The 18,130-nt window shown below is 38.9% G+C and overlaps 1 protein-coding gene across 1 annotated transcript in view; it reads right to left on the bottom strand.

Annotated features, from left to right (window-relative positions):
• The window catches only part of ptprsa (protein tyrosine phosphatase receptor type Sa), a 127,374-nt gene that overhangs the window by 5,353 nt on the left and 103,891 nt on the right, over positions 1-18,130 (bottom strand). The window contains exons 27-35 of the mRNA XM_042005806.1: positions 17,577-17,700; positions 15,514-15,689; positions 13,550-13,669; positions 11,365-11,519; positions 10,284-10,569; positions 5,048-5,226; positions 4,844-4,970; positions 4,597-4,722; positions 602-756 (exon numbers count right to left, since the gene is read on the bottom strand). Of these exons, the coding sequence (XP_041861740.1) occupies positions 602-756; positions 4,597-4,722; positions 4,844-4,970; positions 5,048-5,226; positions 10,284-10,569; positions 11,365-11,519; positions 13,550-13,669; positions 15,514-15,689; positions 17,577-17,700 (1,448 nt within the window). The remainder of the gene's footprint in view (positions 1-601; positions 757-4,596; positions 4,723-4,843; positions 4,971-5,047; positions 5,227-10,283; positions 10,570-11,364; positions 11,520-13,549; positions 13,670-15,513; positions 15,690-17,576; positions 17,701-18,130) is intronic.

The following is an 18,130-nucleotide window of genomic DNA, read 5'->3' as shown; positions in this document are numbered from 1 at the left end:
TTTTTCTTCTCGTCTTGCAGCACATGCAAAACAAAAGGTATAAACAATATCCATTTCTTAACTACTGACAGTCAGAGCTTTTTGAGAAGGATTCCTTCATAAGGTCTGTTAATGAATCAGAATAATCTGAGGTCTTCTGAGGTCTTGATGGAAACCTTTGCCAAATATCAATTTTTATCTTCCTTCAGCATGTCAAGTTAATGATGTAAGTTACCTTGGAAGCTACACCTGAGGTGATAAAAATGCACCACAAACCGATCATAAAAACCAAAAGAACGCTGTATCGTTTCATAGGTCTCTTTTTTTTTTGCAAATGCCAAGCCGCATCTGAGCCTCATCAATTATGGAAGAGAATGGGCCTGTGGAGGTGCAGAGAGCTCCACTGCTCCTCAGTGGCAGAAAGAAGAGGAGGAATCATATCTGATGATGTAGTTGGAACTCCATTTTTGGAGAAACTCAAAACAATAACCATCTTAAGAAGTGATTTAATTCTGATATTTTCATCCTTATGCTTTACTGGCTGTGAAGAAAAGGATGTCTTTGGGGTTCAGTTGAAGGTAAAAAGGAATAAAAGGCATTGCCTAACAGGCAGACATCTTACCTGCAGTGGACAGAGATTGGGCCATCTTGTCCAAACTGCTCCTTAGTTTTATGCACCTGGCCAATGAAGTCAATAAATCCCTCCCCAGACTTGGGAACACCTTGCTCTGGCCAATCAGTGAACTGGAACTGCCTTACTGTTCTGGACTGGCCATCCTGCAAATATAAAAAACAGAGAAATAGAAAACAAAAGAAGTAAAATAGAAGAGCATATGTATGTGTAAGGAGCAGGAATCAACTCAAAGGACCACAGTTAAGGACTTTTTCAAAAAAACTGTCACGCAATGCAGATTCTAAACACCAGTAATGAAAACTATACAAAGCACCTACTCTTAATCATTAAATGCTAACCTTGGATAAATTTTAAGACCACACCTGCAGATTCATATTAGAGTTACACCTTCTCCAACACCTTTAAACCAAGGTGTTTCCATTTTCTCTCCCATTGTTCTAGTACATGTTTGTGTGTGTGTCACAACAGAGTTCTGGTTAAAGCTAATCAATAGTGTATCTGCCACGACGAGCATCTTCCAGATGCCATGTTTGATAGGATAATGCTGCGATGCAATCAATAACGTGACCTGATGGATGAGCGGAGCAACAGAGGTAAAAAGCAAACACAGAGTAATAGCTGCACAGGAGGGAGGGATTGGACAATGAAAACTGGCAACCAAGACCCTTAACAATCTAACTGTATACAGTCTTAGAATCTCATTATAATGGCAAAACAGTGGTAACAGCTTCCAAATAAAGGAAAACATTTGACTTCATCTTTGAAGTGGGATCACACGGAGACAAAGAGTGTGATCTGCTTTATTTTAAGAGAGCTGATTACTCAGTTTGAGCGTGCACACTTGATACTTGTGTCCTTGCAGGGAAAGTTTGCTTTGAGTTGTCACAGGGAGAACAAATTTGTCAAGAAAGTCAGCAGAGACGAGCAGTTTTGCACACGCAGGCTCTCCGCTTGATGCCACCAGCAATTAAGACAGCCAGGTGTTCATTTCTCCAGTTGTGTCTCCACAACAGACTTCAGTTTAGACATGTGATGTGTCATTCTCACACATCTTCTTTCCATCTGAAGACTCTTCAACTGCACTATAGGATGAATATTTAGTAGGCAACTGGGATTTTTTTTTCTTCCTGTCTTTCAAAGATTCTTCTTTTTGCTGATGAAAAATATGTTTACAAAAAAATCTTAATTGTGTCAAATTAATTTTAGTAAGAAACAGTTTGAACATCTGATAATGAGTAAGAAGACACATTTTTAGATATGCACGTTTTAAACTGATAATTAAATGGTTCACACTAAATATGTAAATGCAAAGAAAGCTGTATGAAATAGATCTTTGAAGAGAAATTGTGTCAGGTATTCTTCTATCCTCAAACAATGTAATAGAAACTTAAACCACGTCAGGACTGTAAAACTTGATCTAACCCTCCTCCTCTACTAGCAGCAGTCTAAAGCAGACCGTGACTGTGCACAGATTGTACAGTATGTAGCTACTGTATGTTAAAGGATCTACATAATCTGTCTATTCACTCTGCCTGCCAGTTTTCCCGCTGCAGATATGTTTTTGTACTACCACCAAGATGTACTCTTCTACGTAATTGTTCATGACAAATACAGTGATTCTAATAAGTTAAGCTTCATGTACCGGCTCTCTTTGTTTATCATCTCATGTTTCCCTGTTTTATGACGCATTGCATATTTTCTTTCATTCACTGCCTTTGTTTTTCCTCTCAGAAACATTTAGCCTCAGCAGGGGGATTAAAAATGAAAGAGGGGCAAAGACACCAACATAATAAACCAAGCATGCCAAAGAAAGAGCAGAGAAAAAAAAAAGGAGGAAAATTTAACACACAACCTGAGGGCCCACGTGGCGTGTCAAATTGTGTGATTAAATACGTGACTGGCTCGCTAGATGCGAGTGCTGAGGCGTGGAGTCTGTGCTATTACTGCGTGGAGTGTATGCTATTACTGTGCAGAGGCATGCAACGACACACACACTTTATGCAAAAAGACAAACAGCCATCGATCAACAATATGTGAAGTTGAAACCAATTTTACAAACACTTTTACTTGTATACACAATCAGTAAAATGAGCTCAAACTTGTTAAATATACACAGTATACTTAAACACACAACTCCATCTTAGATCATATCCTGGATTATCATCTTTTCCCATCTCTTCTTTTTTTTTTTATAACAGTGATAAGCTTAGTATATCTGCTTGCTGCAGATAATTTTGTATAGGCTTAATTTTTTATATGTCCTCTCATATTTCTGAGTACATATATTCATATTTCTAATACCAACTAAATGTGTGGTACTACAGCACTGTTGCTACATTAATGTCATTCAATTTAGGCTGTTAAGAATGCTAAAAAAATTTACATGCACACCAAAAATCTGATCATTTCCTGATTTCTGGAGTTATCAGGTAATTCAAGTGATCATGTAAACAGCAAAATCTGATATCTTTTATCAGATAACTGCCTTAATCAGATTATGAGAAATCAGATTGCCACAGCAGGATTCTTCCCCAATACTCCAAAATCTTTGTGCATCTAAATCAGTGTATCTGATTTATTTTGTGTTTTTACATTCACACATGTGCAAAAGAATCCTTTAATGAGGAAGTTAAAAAGGAGCAAAGCTATATCACATTTCAGAAGTGCAAGTGAATGCATCAGATCAGATTATTATAGTAATCTGATTACTCCCAGATATCGGATTTTGATGATCATGTAAATTGGCTCATTGAAATTGGTGCACTACTTCTCCTGAAGAGCATTGTAATAAAGAGCTCTTTGATTCTAAGGTACCATTAATAGCGCTTTAATATCCATTACTGAAGTTTGAAAATGGGTACAACAGTATAGTATAAACATATTTCAAACTATGAGGGTTTATTTGATAAATATTCATATTAATGCCACAGCATCAGCAACAAAGGTCTCTCAACAAGAGACCCCACCAGAAAATCTGGACAGTATCTTCAATAAATGATTTGTGATGCTGTATTCAGGAGAATGTAAATCTGATCTTAAGTGTAGGGTTACTTGATAAGGGGAAAAAAACAATCATCTCATACTGAGAAGATTATTTGATGCAATGAAAGCACAAACTCTACACAAAGCCTTTATCTTAGTAAAAGTGAGGAAGTGCCCAAACAAGAAAGATATTATGTTAAACAGCTGGATTTAATGGCAAAGTGGAAAAACAAGAATATGAGCAAACAGATGGGCAGAAAGGCACAGGCCAAAGGCCAGAGGTCAAGAACTGATGATGACCTTGAGCCCATTTGGTGCCTGGTGTCCCAAAAGGTATATTTTTTAGTATGAATTTCCTCTATCCTGGAGTGCAAGTCAGCTGAAATATTACACAAAGGTGGTGATGGGACACAGGATAATCCGATTGACTGGGTGAGATTTTGATCAAAAAGCCTGTCTTGCAACCTTCAATCTTCAGTACATTCCAGGGGTGAGCTATGTGTTTGGACCCGATCTAGGAAAGGTGACAAGAGGCCTAAATGGAAAAGGTGAACTTGGGCAGCACTGAAAGAGGCCCAAGGAATTTTGACATCAAGTTGATGCTACGTTCTTACAAGATAAGGTGAGACACCCAGAGTAATATGGAGACAAAGGTATTGATGATCCTTCCATTACTGATTCTTCCAATTTTACCAGCAGGACCTTTCTTATGACTTTTCCCCTTATTAAATAGAATAGTTCAGTCCCAATTTACACTAAATCATAATGTAGTGTTTGAATTCATAAGCTCATTGCTGTGAAGGATAGGAATGTGCTAGATTTATAAAACAATACAAAGATACAAGATCGTGACAAGAATCTAAAATCTGATCTCTAACCATGCCTTTTGTGTTTATCTAATTTCCTTTTATCAAAAACATTATTCTCTTTCTGACATCTTTCACTGTTTTAAACCCATAAACTTCACCAAAATATCTATATATATATATTGTCTGCCTTACCCTGGCATCTGTGACCTTGAACTCTCGCAGGATGTACTGAGGCATGTTATACTCTGCCATGGGATCCACCACGAAGTACTGATATCTGGCAGAGCGCTCTGCCGGCCAGTACTGGTGACACTTTTCCTGTGTGAACAAAAGCCATGACAATTTGTTCAGAAAATGTGATCCCGAAATTCTTCTTTTTAATTTAATTTCAGTTGTAGATTTATTTTATATTTTTTACATGACTAAATCAAAGTCCTACCCGTCCCATTTCTCTAAGTTTGGTCAACATGACTACAATAGTGGAGTTGTTCTCCCAGAGCATTCTCCAGAAGTCTTCTGTAGTCTCTGCCAGAGGGCCCTGTGTAGCAATGTAAGCCTTCTGCTGCCTGTTTATAACAAAACCATGTTAAAACCCATTTTTGTTTAGTTTTTGGCATGTTCCCCACTATCTCAGCCCTCCTACCTGTATCCATCAATAAAACTGGCATTGATGTAGTCAGATCCTTCCAGGCCTCTGATTGGCTGCAGGCAGACACGCGTCGTCTCATAGGGCATGATGTTGACCAGCCGATTCTTGAACTTGTTGCAAGGGAGGTTGGCACTGATAAACCGTGACGTGTGGGCTTTGGAGTTGGCCAAACGCTGGTGAGGAAAGAAGAGATAATTTAATACCTCCAAGGAAAAACAGCTAGGTAAAAGATTCAGGCAAAAACAAGATCAAATAATGACATTTCTGGAGGAGAAAATTATCTAAAAAGACAGGACAGTGGTGTGAAAAAGAAAACACAATAACTATAGCTAACAAAAAAGGGGAGAAGAGACATGAAGATAGGAGAAAAGTGGAGGATGAGGAAGCTGGAAAGGAGTGTAGGATGGAGAAAAAACAGGCTATAATGCCTAAAATATCAATGAAAGACTGTGATACAGCTGACCCAGTTTAATCTGATCTTTCATCCACGCTTAAGCAGCAGTGGCACTGCTTCAGAGGGACCTTTATTATCAAAAATATACTGTACATTTTGGAAAGAAATTAAAAAACTTGCCCCCATTTGCAACATGTGAGGTCCTGCAGGGTCATATGTGATGAGGGAAAATATGCCATACACCCTGACTAACAAGCCTCTGCATCAAGTCTGTACCAAACAGAAAACTCCTCTAAAAGTGGGTCACTTGCGCCTTTGATAATGGCAGTGTGGTATGTGTGCATAAAACATAGGGATGCTTAGAAAACAAACACACACTTTATAATGATCAAATGAAAAGCTGTACTGCTACATCACCATTGTCATAAGAACCTCAGTGGGAGTTTGCAGGTCAGCAAGTCCTATGATCACCTCCTTTTGGCTTCGATAGCTCAACAAAGAGTGTTTGTGTATGGTGTGCTTGCTTGTTAGCCAGACACACGCAGTATCATAAAAGACTAAAAGAGATAAGCTACAACTAACCCCACTGAAAAATCTGGATTTACTTTCTCTGTCTCTCACTGCCCGTCAAAATACGGAAGCTGTTTCTTTAATCTATATTGGAAGCCTTCTTATTTTCTCCTATTTCCCCAGAGTACTCTCTTCTTCTCTCTATCTCCTCTTTCACATTAGTTTGTCTTTGTGTGGTTATATGGAATCTGTCCAGAATTTTCCTTCTCTGCATTTGCCTTCACCCCCGTCTATGGCTCCCCTTTTGATGTGTGATTCACATAAGCACCTGGAAAGGCTTGAGATGGCCTGGCTGTGCAAAAGTACCTCAGTTACATCACCAAACATCACACAGCATGTAGGGATCTGAGCCAAACCTGGCAACCAAGGAGCCACAGACACCTTGTAGTTATTGTTGCCAGCTACCTCATTTTATATTACAGTATGTATGGTCAGCTGGATGATCTACATACATAAGCAAGTTAAACCACTGCAGGGAGAAGCATAATTGGTTATTCAGTGGCATGCAAAAATGTAGGCACCTATGATAAAAAATTTGTAGCTACTGGATCTAAACTGTTTAGTATTTAAAGATAAACAGATCTCCAACAAGCCTATCATTTAAGATAACAATGTTAGTGTATAATTTTTATCTTTTATGCGTGATATAAGTGCAAAACAAGAAATACGCATAATTCAAAAGTTTAGGAACCCCAATAATTTTGAGATCTCAGACAATCTTTCACCTAGTTAGGCCTGTTAGGGTTATTGCTTAGTAACATAGATAAGGAAGGTCAGGCAATGCATATTTTGAAGCATTATAAACACTAACTCCTGAAATCATGTCCAAACACTCAGGAGCCATGGATTCCTCTAAACAGCTGCTGAGGACTCTGAAAATGACGCCCTACTTACTAGAAGACATCAAAGTATTTTAAAGAAGCCACTTCTGTAGTTTATAATGAAGTTAAGGAATGTCAGTTTACAGGAATTTCGGAGACTCAGAAAACCTTCCAAGAGAACTACTCATAGAGCTGTTAGAAAGGCAAATTAAAGCCCTGGTCGACAGCTAAAGACCTTCAGGAAGATTTAACAACGGCTCTACTGTTCAACGACTCGTGCATAAATATAACCTTCATGAGAAGATGGCCATGCCTGCCTCCACACCGCAAGATTCAAAATCAGAAATGGAATAAGTCTGATGCTTTTCTGCAAACAAGTCTGGTGAGGGGATTAGGTCAATGCAACTGACTTCATAAAAATAACTCTCCAGCTGTACATCAGTGATGCTTTTAACTTCGCTCTTCCTCCTCTGTTTATTTAGGTTTGGGACAAGGGGCGTCTGGGGGTTGCTAAACTTTTGCATGGCACCATGGCAGCATGGCACCAAAAGCAGAACTTGCTAAGTGGGTGCTCAGGAGACATATAACATATTTTTCTGTATTTGAGAGCAACTATTTGAGTGTCTAAGGTCACTATCAACCCAAAATCACCTTTATTTGCAGGTCCCAGTACTGAACATATCACAGTGATTCAGATTTACAGCAGACTTCAATGCTACACTCCCTGCACAGAGTAGAATTATCTCTTATCTATACCTCAACCAAAATTCCTCTTCAGATTATACTGCATTCACTGTAGCTCAGAAATAGGAAGACAAAACTCTTTTGCTAGTGCTCTGGCAATCCGCATCAGCAATTATATAAGAAACCTAACCCAAACATAGAGGAATGGAAAGACAGTAAATTGTTCAGAGTTTAATTTCTCTTTGTGGTACTTCAACCAAGACATGTCACAGACATTTGTTAAGCCCTCAAGAAATAGTCTCAGTTGTGGAGGAAAAATATTAGTAACTATTATTTTGCTTTCACATTTTCAGAATTGTGTATTTCTTTGTAATAATTAGGCTGATGTGAACTTCTTGGAAATTACCTACATAATTTTGTTTTGTTAAAATGAACAAGGATCTCTGCCTTCTTGTTTGGATCCCAGTTATTGCTCTACAGTTGAATTTCAAATAATTCCTTTGCTATTTAATTAGAAAAGGATCCCAGTAGCCCAGTAGCTCTTTTTTATTGTTGTTGTATGTGTTCTAATTCATGTACTGATTTTTGCTAAGTATTTTCTGCAAAAATTAAAAATTGTGATTAACATGGTTGTTATTCAAGCACATACAATATGCAAGACAGTAACTGTCTGACAGCCTCGCTGTGAATTCATAAACTGAAATCTTTCTCTCTGCTGTAGCCCTGCAAATACCTCCAGTCACGGATTAACTGTGAACTAGCTGCATCCAACCTAGAGCTAAAACACCCTCCTACCCATTCCTATTTTATAGTCTTCTGTGTGATTACTCCCTTGCCTCCAAGTTAGCATATAGTCGTCCCTTTACTCATTAGCCAAACGTTCCTCCCTCCACTTGCCCTGCCATCCACCTCCATTTGTCATCATCAAGTATTCATTACTTAGCTCTTCCACCCTTCTTCACACAAAGTTTACTCCTCTAACATGACTGTACTGTGGACGTTATTAATCCCAGATCGACTTCTGATGCCAGCTCAGCATTATCCTCAAATGACAACAGAGATTCCATCACTGTTGTACGCCAGTGAGTTAAAAAAAGATACAAGAAAAAAAAGTTAAAACACACCAGTACTATTATTATTTCTTGGCAGGGGGCTGTGTTGATGGAGTACGATGGGAAGATGATGGATGATTTGAGAGTAAGAGTGTATGCAATTCAAGGTCAGTAGATAGTGACTGCAGCACAGAGCAGAGGTGTGTTTATGAGCTGATGATGTTGAGATTTTTACTAGATATCTATTTAAACACTATAAACACTTTGCCTTGCTGTCCATTTTCACGTCCTGCTTTGTCATTAATTTCTAAAAGAATGCATCCTTTCTTTCTATGAACTAAACTCAAACCAATGTTACCTTCAGCCAAAAGTAATTTGAATTATATTCATTCCAAATCCCCAAAAATGAGCACCTGTAATGTGTAAGCCTTCAACATTTCCATTTTCTACAAAGTAGCTATGGGAAACAAATGAATTATAATACACATTGTGTTTATCTAAGTGATTAAATTATTTATAAAGTAAATTAGATCCATTTATAGTTCACCTGGAATCCTATTACTTGGACAGCTTCTATAGACTGACAGAGGGCTGCATGTAAAGTAAAGTTTAATACTTATCTAGGACTGAAAGGTATTACATCTTCAAAAGAAGTGTCTCTACATTAAAGGTGGATCTCTGTAAGCCTACACTGTGTTGCTGTTTCATCTGTATCAGGCTCTGATAACAGAGACATCCACTAGGCATGTGTCTCAGCCAAATTAAGTTTTTATAAGGTAGTGTCTAAGGATTTGCTGTAAACTCAACTACTCTACTACTACTTTGCAAGTTGTGTATAGAATATTCAATTTTTATTCCTGTTTACATGTCCCAGAGTAATAGTTTAATGTCTTATGTACGTCTAAACAACTTTATTGTTTGTGCCCTTTCAAAGTCTAAATTATATATAAATTTCCAAAACATGGTGCATCACCTAATCAGGTTTCTCATCTTCTTTTCTTATTTTGGACTATAACCTTCCTGTTCTGCACTGCACTGAACTCTGCAGTCGTTGCCAGATTTTGTCACAAACAGAAGTAAAGGGATCATTGTAAATAAGTCCCAAACAAACAACAGTGTTTTAAAACAATAAGCACAAAAGTCAGTTGTAAGTGGACCTGGTATCTGCAGAGCTTAGAGCATGTTGGTAAAGGAGCAGTGTGTCCTGCACCATACAGAGAAATTTCAGTTTGATGTATAGATGTAATTAAGGTATACACATGTGACCAATATCGACATAGTCCACATAGTATAATTTGATTACTGTTTACTCTGAATATGACCTTATTCAGGGTAAGTTGACCAGGAAATGCTGCTTACATGGCAGTGTCTTATTCAGAGTAATAGCTTAATTGAGTTAGTAACTGAATGCTGCCGGGCATGTTAACATAACCATTGTCATATCCTCTCTAAGCTCCTACAGTTGTTGGTTAAAAAACACTATTAGTAATGAAAAGATGCACTACAACAATTACTGCAACCAATAATTAAGCAAACAATGCGTGTCTCCTGCATGTTGTTCCTTTGGTCTTGGATTCAGATCAGCTGTTTTTGCAAGGTGGTTCAGAGACTAAGAAAAGAGGCTGCCCAATCATTTCCAAAGAGGTGATGGAGTTCAAAACTGTACAAGTGCCTACCAGGTTACGAAGGTAATTCTCAAATTCCTGTACCTTGAATTCTAGCTCCATGCCGGTGACATGCTCGCCGCTCTCCACCTGGGCTAGCTTCTGGATGTAGGAGTACAGGCTCCGGGCTGCCACTTCAGTGTTTCCACAGGCAACTGCCTCCAGCAGTGCATCATGAATGAAGCTGTACTGGTCTTCCGTCTGCACCATGTAGTTCCGCTGTGAGCGCATCAGTGTCACATGGCCATAAATGTCGACCGTCTTCTCATGCTTGATACGCTCCAGCATGGCATCGATTACTATAAAGCAGCCTGTCCGACCAACACCCGCACTGAAATGAAAAGAAAAAGAAGAGATTAATTTCTCCCTTGTTCTTCAGTCTGTAATACTCTGAGTGTGTTTGGTGCCAAATAATTTAATGCAGATAATAATTAATACTAAATATCCTATGGCATTATAAATGGTATTCTCAGTATTGTTTGCTTTGGTGTTACAGTTTAAATAATTGAGTAAAAAGAAAAAGCAACATGCATTGTGAATCAAGACGTGATCTGTACGAAGGGAATACAGAAAGAATAAAAAATGACAAATAGAACAACAAAAGGATGGAGATGGAGACTCAGCATGGCAACCTGTCAAATTTCAGTATTATTGTGTAGAGCTTTGGACTCACTGAAGTCTTCTTATTCTGACAAAAAGGAAGTTTTCAATTTGAATAAGCCATTTGAGAAATATAGCTAGTATAAGAGGGAAGCTAAGGAGTGAAATAAGGGGAGACGAAGGAAAGATGTTGAAGGGATTTCAGGGAGGAATGTGACAGTAAGAAAAAAAAAGGTAGAAGGTGGAGAGACAAATGATGCCACACAGAGAGCGATGAGACAGATATCAAGGCAAAAATATACATACTGTAAGTCACGTAAAAAAGAAATGTGTGCATAATAGAAATGATAATGAATAGATTGAAAAAAAAAGTATCCAACGATCCTTCCTTGTGTTCAGGTTTATCTTTTGTTGGCCCTGATCAGGGTCACCATTCCAAACTTCCCTTAAAGCACAACTTTTTCCATGGATTTCAAAGCAAAATCAACTATTCTGTCTAACCTGACAGCTTAAAATGACTAATGACCTGCAGTGAGCTATGATGGGTCCAGCATCAGGTGGGTTGCAAGTCTTCACCCTACGAAGGAAGGCCAGGAAAGGGGTTGGGTACTCTGGCACACCATGGTCAGGCCACGCTGTGAACTGGAACTGTCGAACTTCTCGCTTCTCACTCGAGCCGTTCTGGAAAGAAATAAGTTGGATAAAGCGGTTTGATTGTTGTTTGAACTGACAGACCAAATGACATTTAACATCTGAATTGAGTTTGTTTGCTTTGACTGAACTCTTAAGTTTTCTGGCTGTTTTCATTTACTCTATAGCTATTAACGCATGCATTCAGCTAATCTGCCAACCGAGCCCTGATCATAGGCCTGGCTGTCATAAGATTTTCTAAATGGAAAAACTAATTCTAAAATGCAAACAGGCAGGTGATTTTACATAAGCAATGTCCCTGTGTGATTATTTATTCAGCCGATGCATGTGATTTAGACCAAGCTTGATGCATTAGGATGTAAATCATTTTAAATATTTTTATAAAATATCATGTGTTTGGGTCATTGAATTTCAAATTCCACTCCTGGAGCATTATAACAACAAGGTTGGATGCAGAAAAATATATATATTTTTTTCATTTTCCCCAGCAGCAGCAACAACAGAAGGATAAAAAGAAAGAAAAATGAAACCTCCCTTAGATCTTTCCACTCGTTTCTCCTCTCTTTACTCACATAAGATTCTTTAATGGAGGGACTGTTTGCATTTCAGTGCAGTGCTTCTGCCTTCCTGACAGAGGGAAATTTTTCCTTGCTGAATAAATGAATAACTGAGTGTGGTAATTAAAAGCAAACTGACCTAGTTCTTATGTTCTTTATTTTATTAGAATTTATTTTACTTTGGACATTCCCCGCCTCTGCAGTCAAGCAGACTGCAAGAACACGACTAGTTCTTGGCTGCTAGTTTTTCTTTAAAATGAATTGTCTTTTGGTGAGAATATTGTGTGCAGATAATACTGCATAACTGTAGGACATATAAATATATAGAGCAGTATGGCACTCCAGCTTTGTTGATGCACTGCGTGCATGGTTGTCTTTTTATTGCCTGCTATGTGTATATATATATATATATATATATATATATATATATATAAATCCTGCAAAGTGAGAACAAGACACTGAGAAATTACAGCATTGCCTCAATATTATAAGGAAAAAGGAGAGGGCAGATAGAGAAAGAGCCATATCGGTGGGTTTGATAGAGGCTCAGAGCGGCAGAATGTAAACGGGCCTGAATGTCAACCAGCCAGCTATAAAGCACCATGACTGCTAATATGCTGCTATCTTTACCGTCACTGGCTTGCTGAGGATCCAGCTAAAAAGTCAACCATGTCCTTTGCCTGGTGCTATCTGGTACAGAGGAAAATTCTGGAAATACATCAAATGAAGTGCTCTTATCCTCTAACAGTTTATGTGAGAGTTTTTGCACACATGCACTGTGCACATACTAGTGTTTTCTTTCTTCCCACTGTTTAACCCCCCTTTGTCCCTGTGTGCAGTTAAGTGCATGTTAGTGTGTTACTCGTGTTTGAAAACTTGCTTGCATGTGGGGACATGATGCATCTGGCAGTGTGTTTCAGAGTTTGAATTTGTGTGGGTGTATGAGGGTGTGTGTGTACACACACACACACACAGCAGCATGAAAGCAGTCTGCCAATTATGTATATTGAGTTTCTCTTCTGCTCACTTTACCTAAGTGCTCCAATTTGGCAGATGCACATAAACAGATGATCTATTGAGAAGAGACAGAGCTGAAGAAGGTAAAAGAGCTTTGACTGGAAGGGCATCGGAGACAAAGGGTTATTCTAGTTTTTTGTTAGCACTGAATGGATAAGTGGGCTAGACTTTACAGCATTATTTTTGTTGCTTTTGTAGACTTTGGCATTGTATTTTTTACAAGGTGTTCTCAGAGATCTGTCTCTATTCAAGAACTGGACATCAACATTTTTATCCCTTGTTACACAGCATGATAATAAATATCTGGTATTTGCTTCAACATAATAAAATACTATTCTGATGCAAATACTCTTTGTGTCCTCACTATGTAGTGAGCGGCAATGGAGGCTGATTCTAAATGCAGTGTGTAGGTTTGCAAGTCTACTGCCACACAAACAAAGATAATGTTAGTCTGTGAATGCCTCTTAGAAAGAGAAATCATCTTACCTTGTGCAGGGAGAAAGTGCGTACACAAAAAGTGGCTAATTCTATGGTATCCAGCAGGGTCACTTGGGTCATACCGTAGGTTTCTGTACCACGACTGGGCCAGTACTGGTCACATTTAATCTGGGAAAAAAGAAATGAGGGAAGCAGAGCAGCATACAGAGGTGTTAGCTTCAACATGTCACATTCTATTAAATAATCTTTCCACTAATTATCAACATCACACAAATGAATGGAGTAGAGCAGCGACTCAAAAAAAGCACGCTCATACAATACAGAAAGGAAACCCTCCTGTGGATTGAAACACCAGACAGAGCTGAAGAAGCACCAGGGTAGCTTCCCTATACTTCACTTCTATGTAAACAATCACACATAAACAAACAGATGTGACTATCACAACAACTACTTTCTTATAGCTTAATGTGACAGATCCTGCTTGTCCCTTTCCCTAAACTTAAAAGCAAAAACCATTTAAATGGAATATAAAACACATGTGGGAGCAACACCACTGCACCAAATTACCTTTATTAGCATTTCAAACTTTGGGATTCAATTTAAAGCTTAGTGAATGTAAGATGAGTTTTAGAGCAACTCTTTTTGATTTATTATTATGACTGTAAGCATTTTTAGCATTTTCAAATTCATTTGTGGTTCTGAAAGCACAGCACCTGCTCCTCCCCCGAGCAGCCCATCTAATAAACATTCATTCAGTTTGGGGTGTGATGCCCCAGCGGACATCTGATGAGATGTGACAGCTAGTGAGGGAGACGTGCTGCTCTCCAGCTTTCTCTCCCATTTCCTGCTCAAACTGACACTCAAGTTCCACTGCCCGCTAATCCTGATCACGTTTGACAGGAGTGGAATGCACATGTCGGGATGGAGGATAGGTAAACAAGTGAAAACCGATAGAAGGAGGGAGAATAAGTGGAGACACCTGGGGTGAATGAGCTTGATGTTGACAAGGGTTTAAGTTGACAGGTTAAAACATCGCACTTGGCTTTTTGACATTTAGACAAGTCCACGCCTCCACAAAACAGGATATAATCACCGTAGATTCTGTAGCAGAGTATTTACATCCTTTTCTAAGGAAACTTCAATCCACTATATTGAAAATACTTCATTACAGTTTCACATCTTAAAATCATATCTGAGAGCAGAGTGTAAGCAGGAAAATGCACTCATTAAAATGTACTAATCAGGCAGCTGGATGCTAAGTTATTATGCATTACATTGCTAGGTTATTATCAGTAATGCCTACATGTGTCAGTAGAATTCTAATGTTGAAGCTGATTGAGGTGTCGTTAAATTTAACAACTTTGCTTACAGCCATATTTCTTAATGTGTGAAAACAAGTGTCAGTCTTTCATCTTTAAAGTTTCAGCTAACCTGTTGGATAACTACAGTAGGCTGAAAACCCACAACAACACACATTAAAACGTCAGCCTTCCTCCAGATAATTTTTCTTCAGCCTCCCTCCATAAAAAGATGGTTGTGGGTTCTAGCCACAGATACTACAAATACACTAGTACACTCCATTGCTTAAAATGCTCAGTTCATATATAACAACTTGCTATGTTATCATGACTTTTGAGGACATGCAGCAGCTTGTTTCCACTGCAAATAAAGAAAGAAAACAAATCCAAGTCTATAAAGATACTCCCAGTGGAACTTAACCAATCAGATGTGCACAGGTAGACTGTCTTTGAGTTAACTCTGTATTATCACCTACCCTTGTGATTTCCCCTCAGTTTCTGCAGTCCTCTGAAAGCAATCAGCCTTAAGAAAATGAAGTCTGATTACCTACCAAGGTGTGTGAAGCTTCTAAATCAATGTTAAGCTGCACTGTTGTCGGCAGCTGTTTGTTTGTTGTCTTGTGAAGCAGTGATTACATTTACCAGTTTATTAAAAAAAAGGAAAAAAAGAAGAATAGAAGCAGTCCAGTGGATCAGCAGCTTGAGCAGACTTACCCGTGACTTCTCTTCCAGCTTAGTCATCATGACCACAGTGGCTGCTCTTTGTTCCCACACCATCCTCCAAAAGTCCCCAAATGTCTCTGGTAAGGGACCCTGTGTCGCTATGTAGGCATTCTGCTTCCTGTATCCATCAATGTAGTTGGCGTTGATGTAGTCACTACCTGTTATCCCTACATCCAAAGATACACACGAAAATGAGATTTTAAAAGATTTAGTGATACCTCGGAAGACTTTACCTCCTTTAACACAGTCCCTAATTAATTGCTCAGACTTTGTCACTGTTTTACTCCTTATTTGATCTCTTTTGTGTTGTATCATCTGCCTTAATAATTCCCAGTTCTCACACACATTAACACAATTTTTATAGTTAAAGTTAAATAAACAAAAACAGAAAAAATATCAAATTTTTTAAAAGAATTTTTAGCTGCTCCTGTATAATCTTTTCTACTTCTGTAGTCCTGCTCAAGTTTCTGTAGATACGCAGTGGAAACCTGCATCTGCTTTACCACCATCACGGGTGGTGTGTGTGTGTGTGTGAAGATCAGAGGGTAGTAAAAAATAAATCAGCCACTCAGCCATGACACCACATCCCATCCCTCTTAGGCTGCTGTCATGCTTTAAGACACACTGGTCCTACTAAATCTAACCATAAAGACCCCCACCTCCTGCTATGCTTTGCTGTGTAAAAAGATGTGCAATGTTTAAAGCAAAGGATCTTGAACTTGTAAACTCAAGCAAAATCGTGCATCTACAGATTGCGTGTCACTAAATTATCAAGATGCCCTTAAGATTAGCTTAAAATTACAACAGGCTCAGTCATTTAAACTTGTTGTAGAAGGAAGGCTTGAGCCCAGACGAGATAATCCTGTGATTAGAGTTTGTCCAACACTGAGAAGCTGACGGTGATAAGACAAGACATCACCCATCTTCGTTTAGCTAACTCCTCGTACTCCTGCCTTGGAAACAGGATTCCAGTGTGACAGCATCTGTGCTGGAGAGCCACGTCTCTTTGACTGACACATCCTCACTCAAGCAGCAAACAATAAAACACTTGACTGGGCTGATTTGAGAGTGGAGACTCAGTGAGGACAACAGCTAGGATGGAGAGGAGGAGCAAGATAAAGAAACTCAGTGAGAGAGTGAGTGAGAAAAAAAAAAAAAAGAGAATTGAAGTAAGAAGAAAAAGAAAATTGTAATTAAAACAGATACCACGTCGTACCACACTTTGACCGCGGTGCCTTGGCTTTAGTCATAGCTAAGTGAACAGAGAATGGTGGTGTGCATGAATTGTTCTACTGCTGCGACTAATAGCAAAATCACTGCAGTGTAAAATAGAAATTTCAGACTTGATTAATTTATGTATTTATGGACGAGGTGGTTTTTTTCTTTCCCTTGGAATAATTTTGCTATGCATGTTGTGCCGCTGCCAAATTGGCCTGACTACTGCGAGATGTCGAAATCCAGTCTGAGCAGTTAGCTCACACAAAAGCGAAGTACTCTCGAGTACAGAGTTTGGCATTACTGTGAAGATTTCAGAGCTCTTCTGGTGATGCACAGCCAGAACAATGTTAGTGGTGAAGGGTGAGTATCTCTGACAATGTCCCTTAAGATTTAGGATTCAGAGGATGAGATTTTCTGGCTCTAAGATTCAGAGTACTTCGTGCCTATGGATAGTTAGAGGGAAGTCAAAAGCAAGGGGAAGATCTGATGAGACAAATGGGACCTGGATCCCTTTGAGTGTGAGATGAGAGTGCTGGACGCAGTGATGAGCTGAAACAAGTCCCTGCCTCACTCCCAAAATAATTAAGTTGCATAAACTTCTTAGCTGCTACAAAGCTAGTTAAGCAGAAACAAGTCCTCAGTTCTTTGATTCCATATATCTACTGACTGAACTTCACATACCAGCTTACTACTGTAGCTCTTTTGTTGTAGCACAATTTTGTTTAACAGCCAATGTCTTCATTCTTGACATTAACTATGAATGAGGAGTCAGCCAATAATCTGTAGTTTATCTCAGAGGTTTAGGTAAGAGTGGAGAGTGCGCAGGTGAGCCTTACCCTCGATAGGAGCTAGGATGACACGGGAATGGTCGTAGGCGATGACGTTGGCGTAACGATTTTTGGGTTTGTTCACCTCCAGGTTGGAGTGCTCCCAGGTGAACTGCTGGCCTGGATCAATAGACTGATGGGAGGCAGAGACAGTCACAACATGCACACATAAAGAAGCAATCAGAGGAGCCGTGAGCAGAGCTGAGTAACAACAATACAACCTTAATGCCAGAAAAAAGAGGAACAGATTGAGAAGACGATTTCATTTATAAAGAAAGAAAAAAAAAGAAGTTATTTGAGAATTGGTTTTAAATACTGCTACTGCCAATGTAGTAAGAAAATTTCATTATTCAGACAGCTTCTTCAAATACAAAAATTAACAAACAATTCATGTCCCCTTTCAGGATATTTAAGCATTTCATTATAACTGCTTTGGTGTGGCATCTGCTGCTCAGTTGGTGTGGGGCTTAGGATGACGCTTTCAGTCGTAGCCAAAGAGAAAGGCTGAGGCTAAAGCCTGATCAGAAACTCAATCTCACATTCAATCTGTATGTAAACCTTAC

Source organism: Melanotaenia boesemani, chromosome 14 (genome assembly GCF_017639745.1).
Source record: "Melanotaenia boesemani isolate fMelBoe1 chromosome 14, fMelBoe1.pri, whole genome shotgun sequence".
Classification (NCBI taxonomy): domain Eukaryota; kingdom Metazoa; phylum Chordata; class Actinopteri; order Atheriniformes; family Melanotaeniidae; genus Melanotaenia; species Melanotaenia boesemani.
The sequence above is the reverse complement of the archived record's forward strand: the minus strand, read 5'-3'. Positions and strand labels throughout refer to the sequence as shown.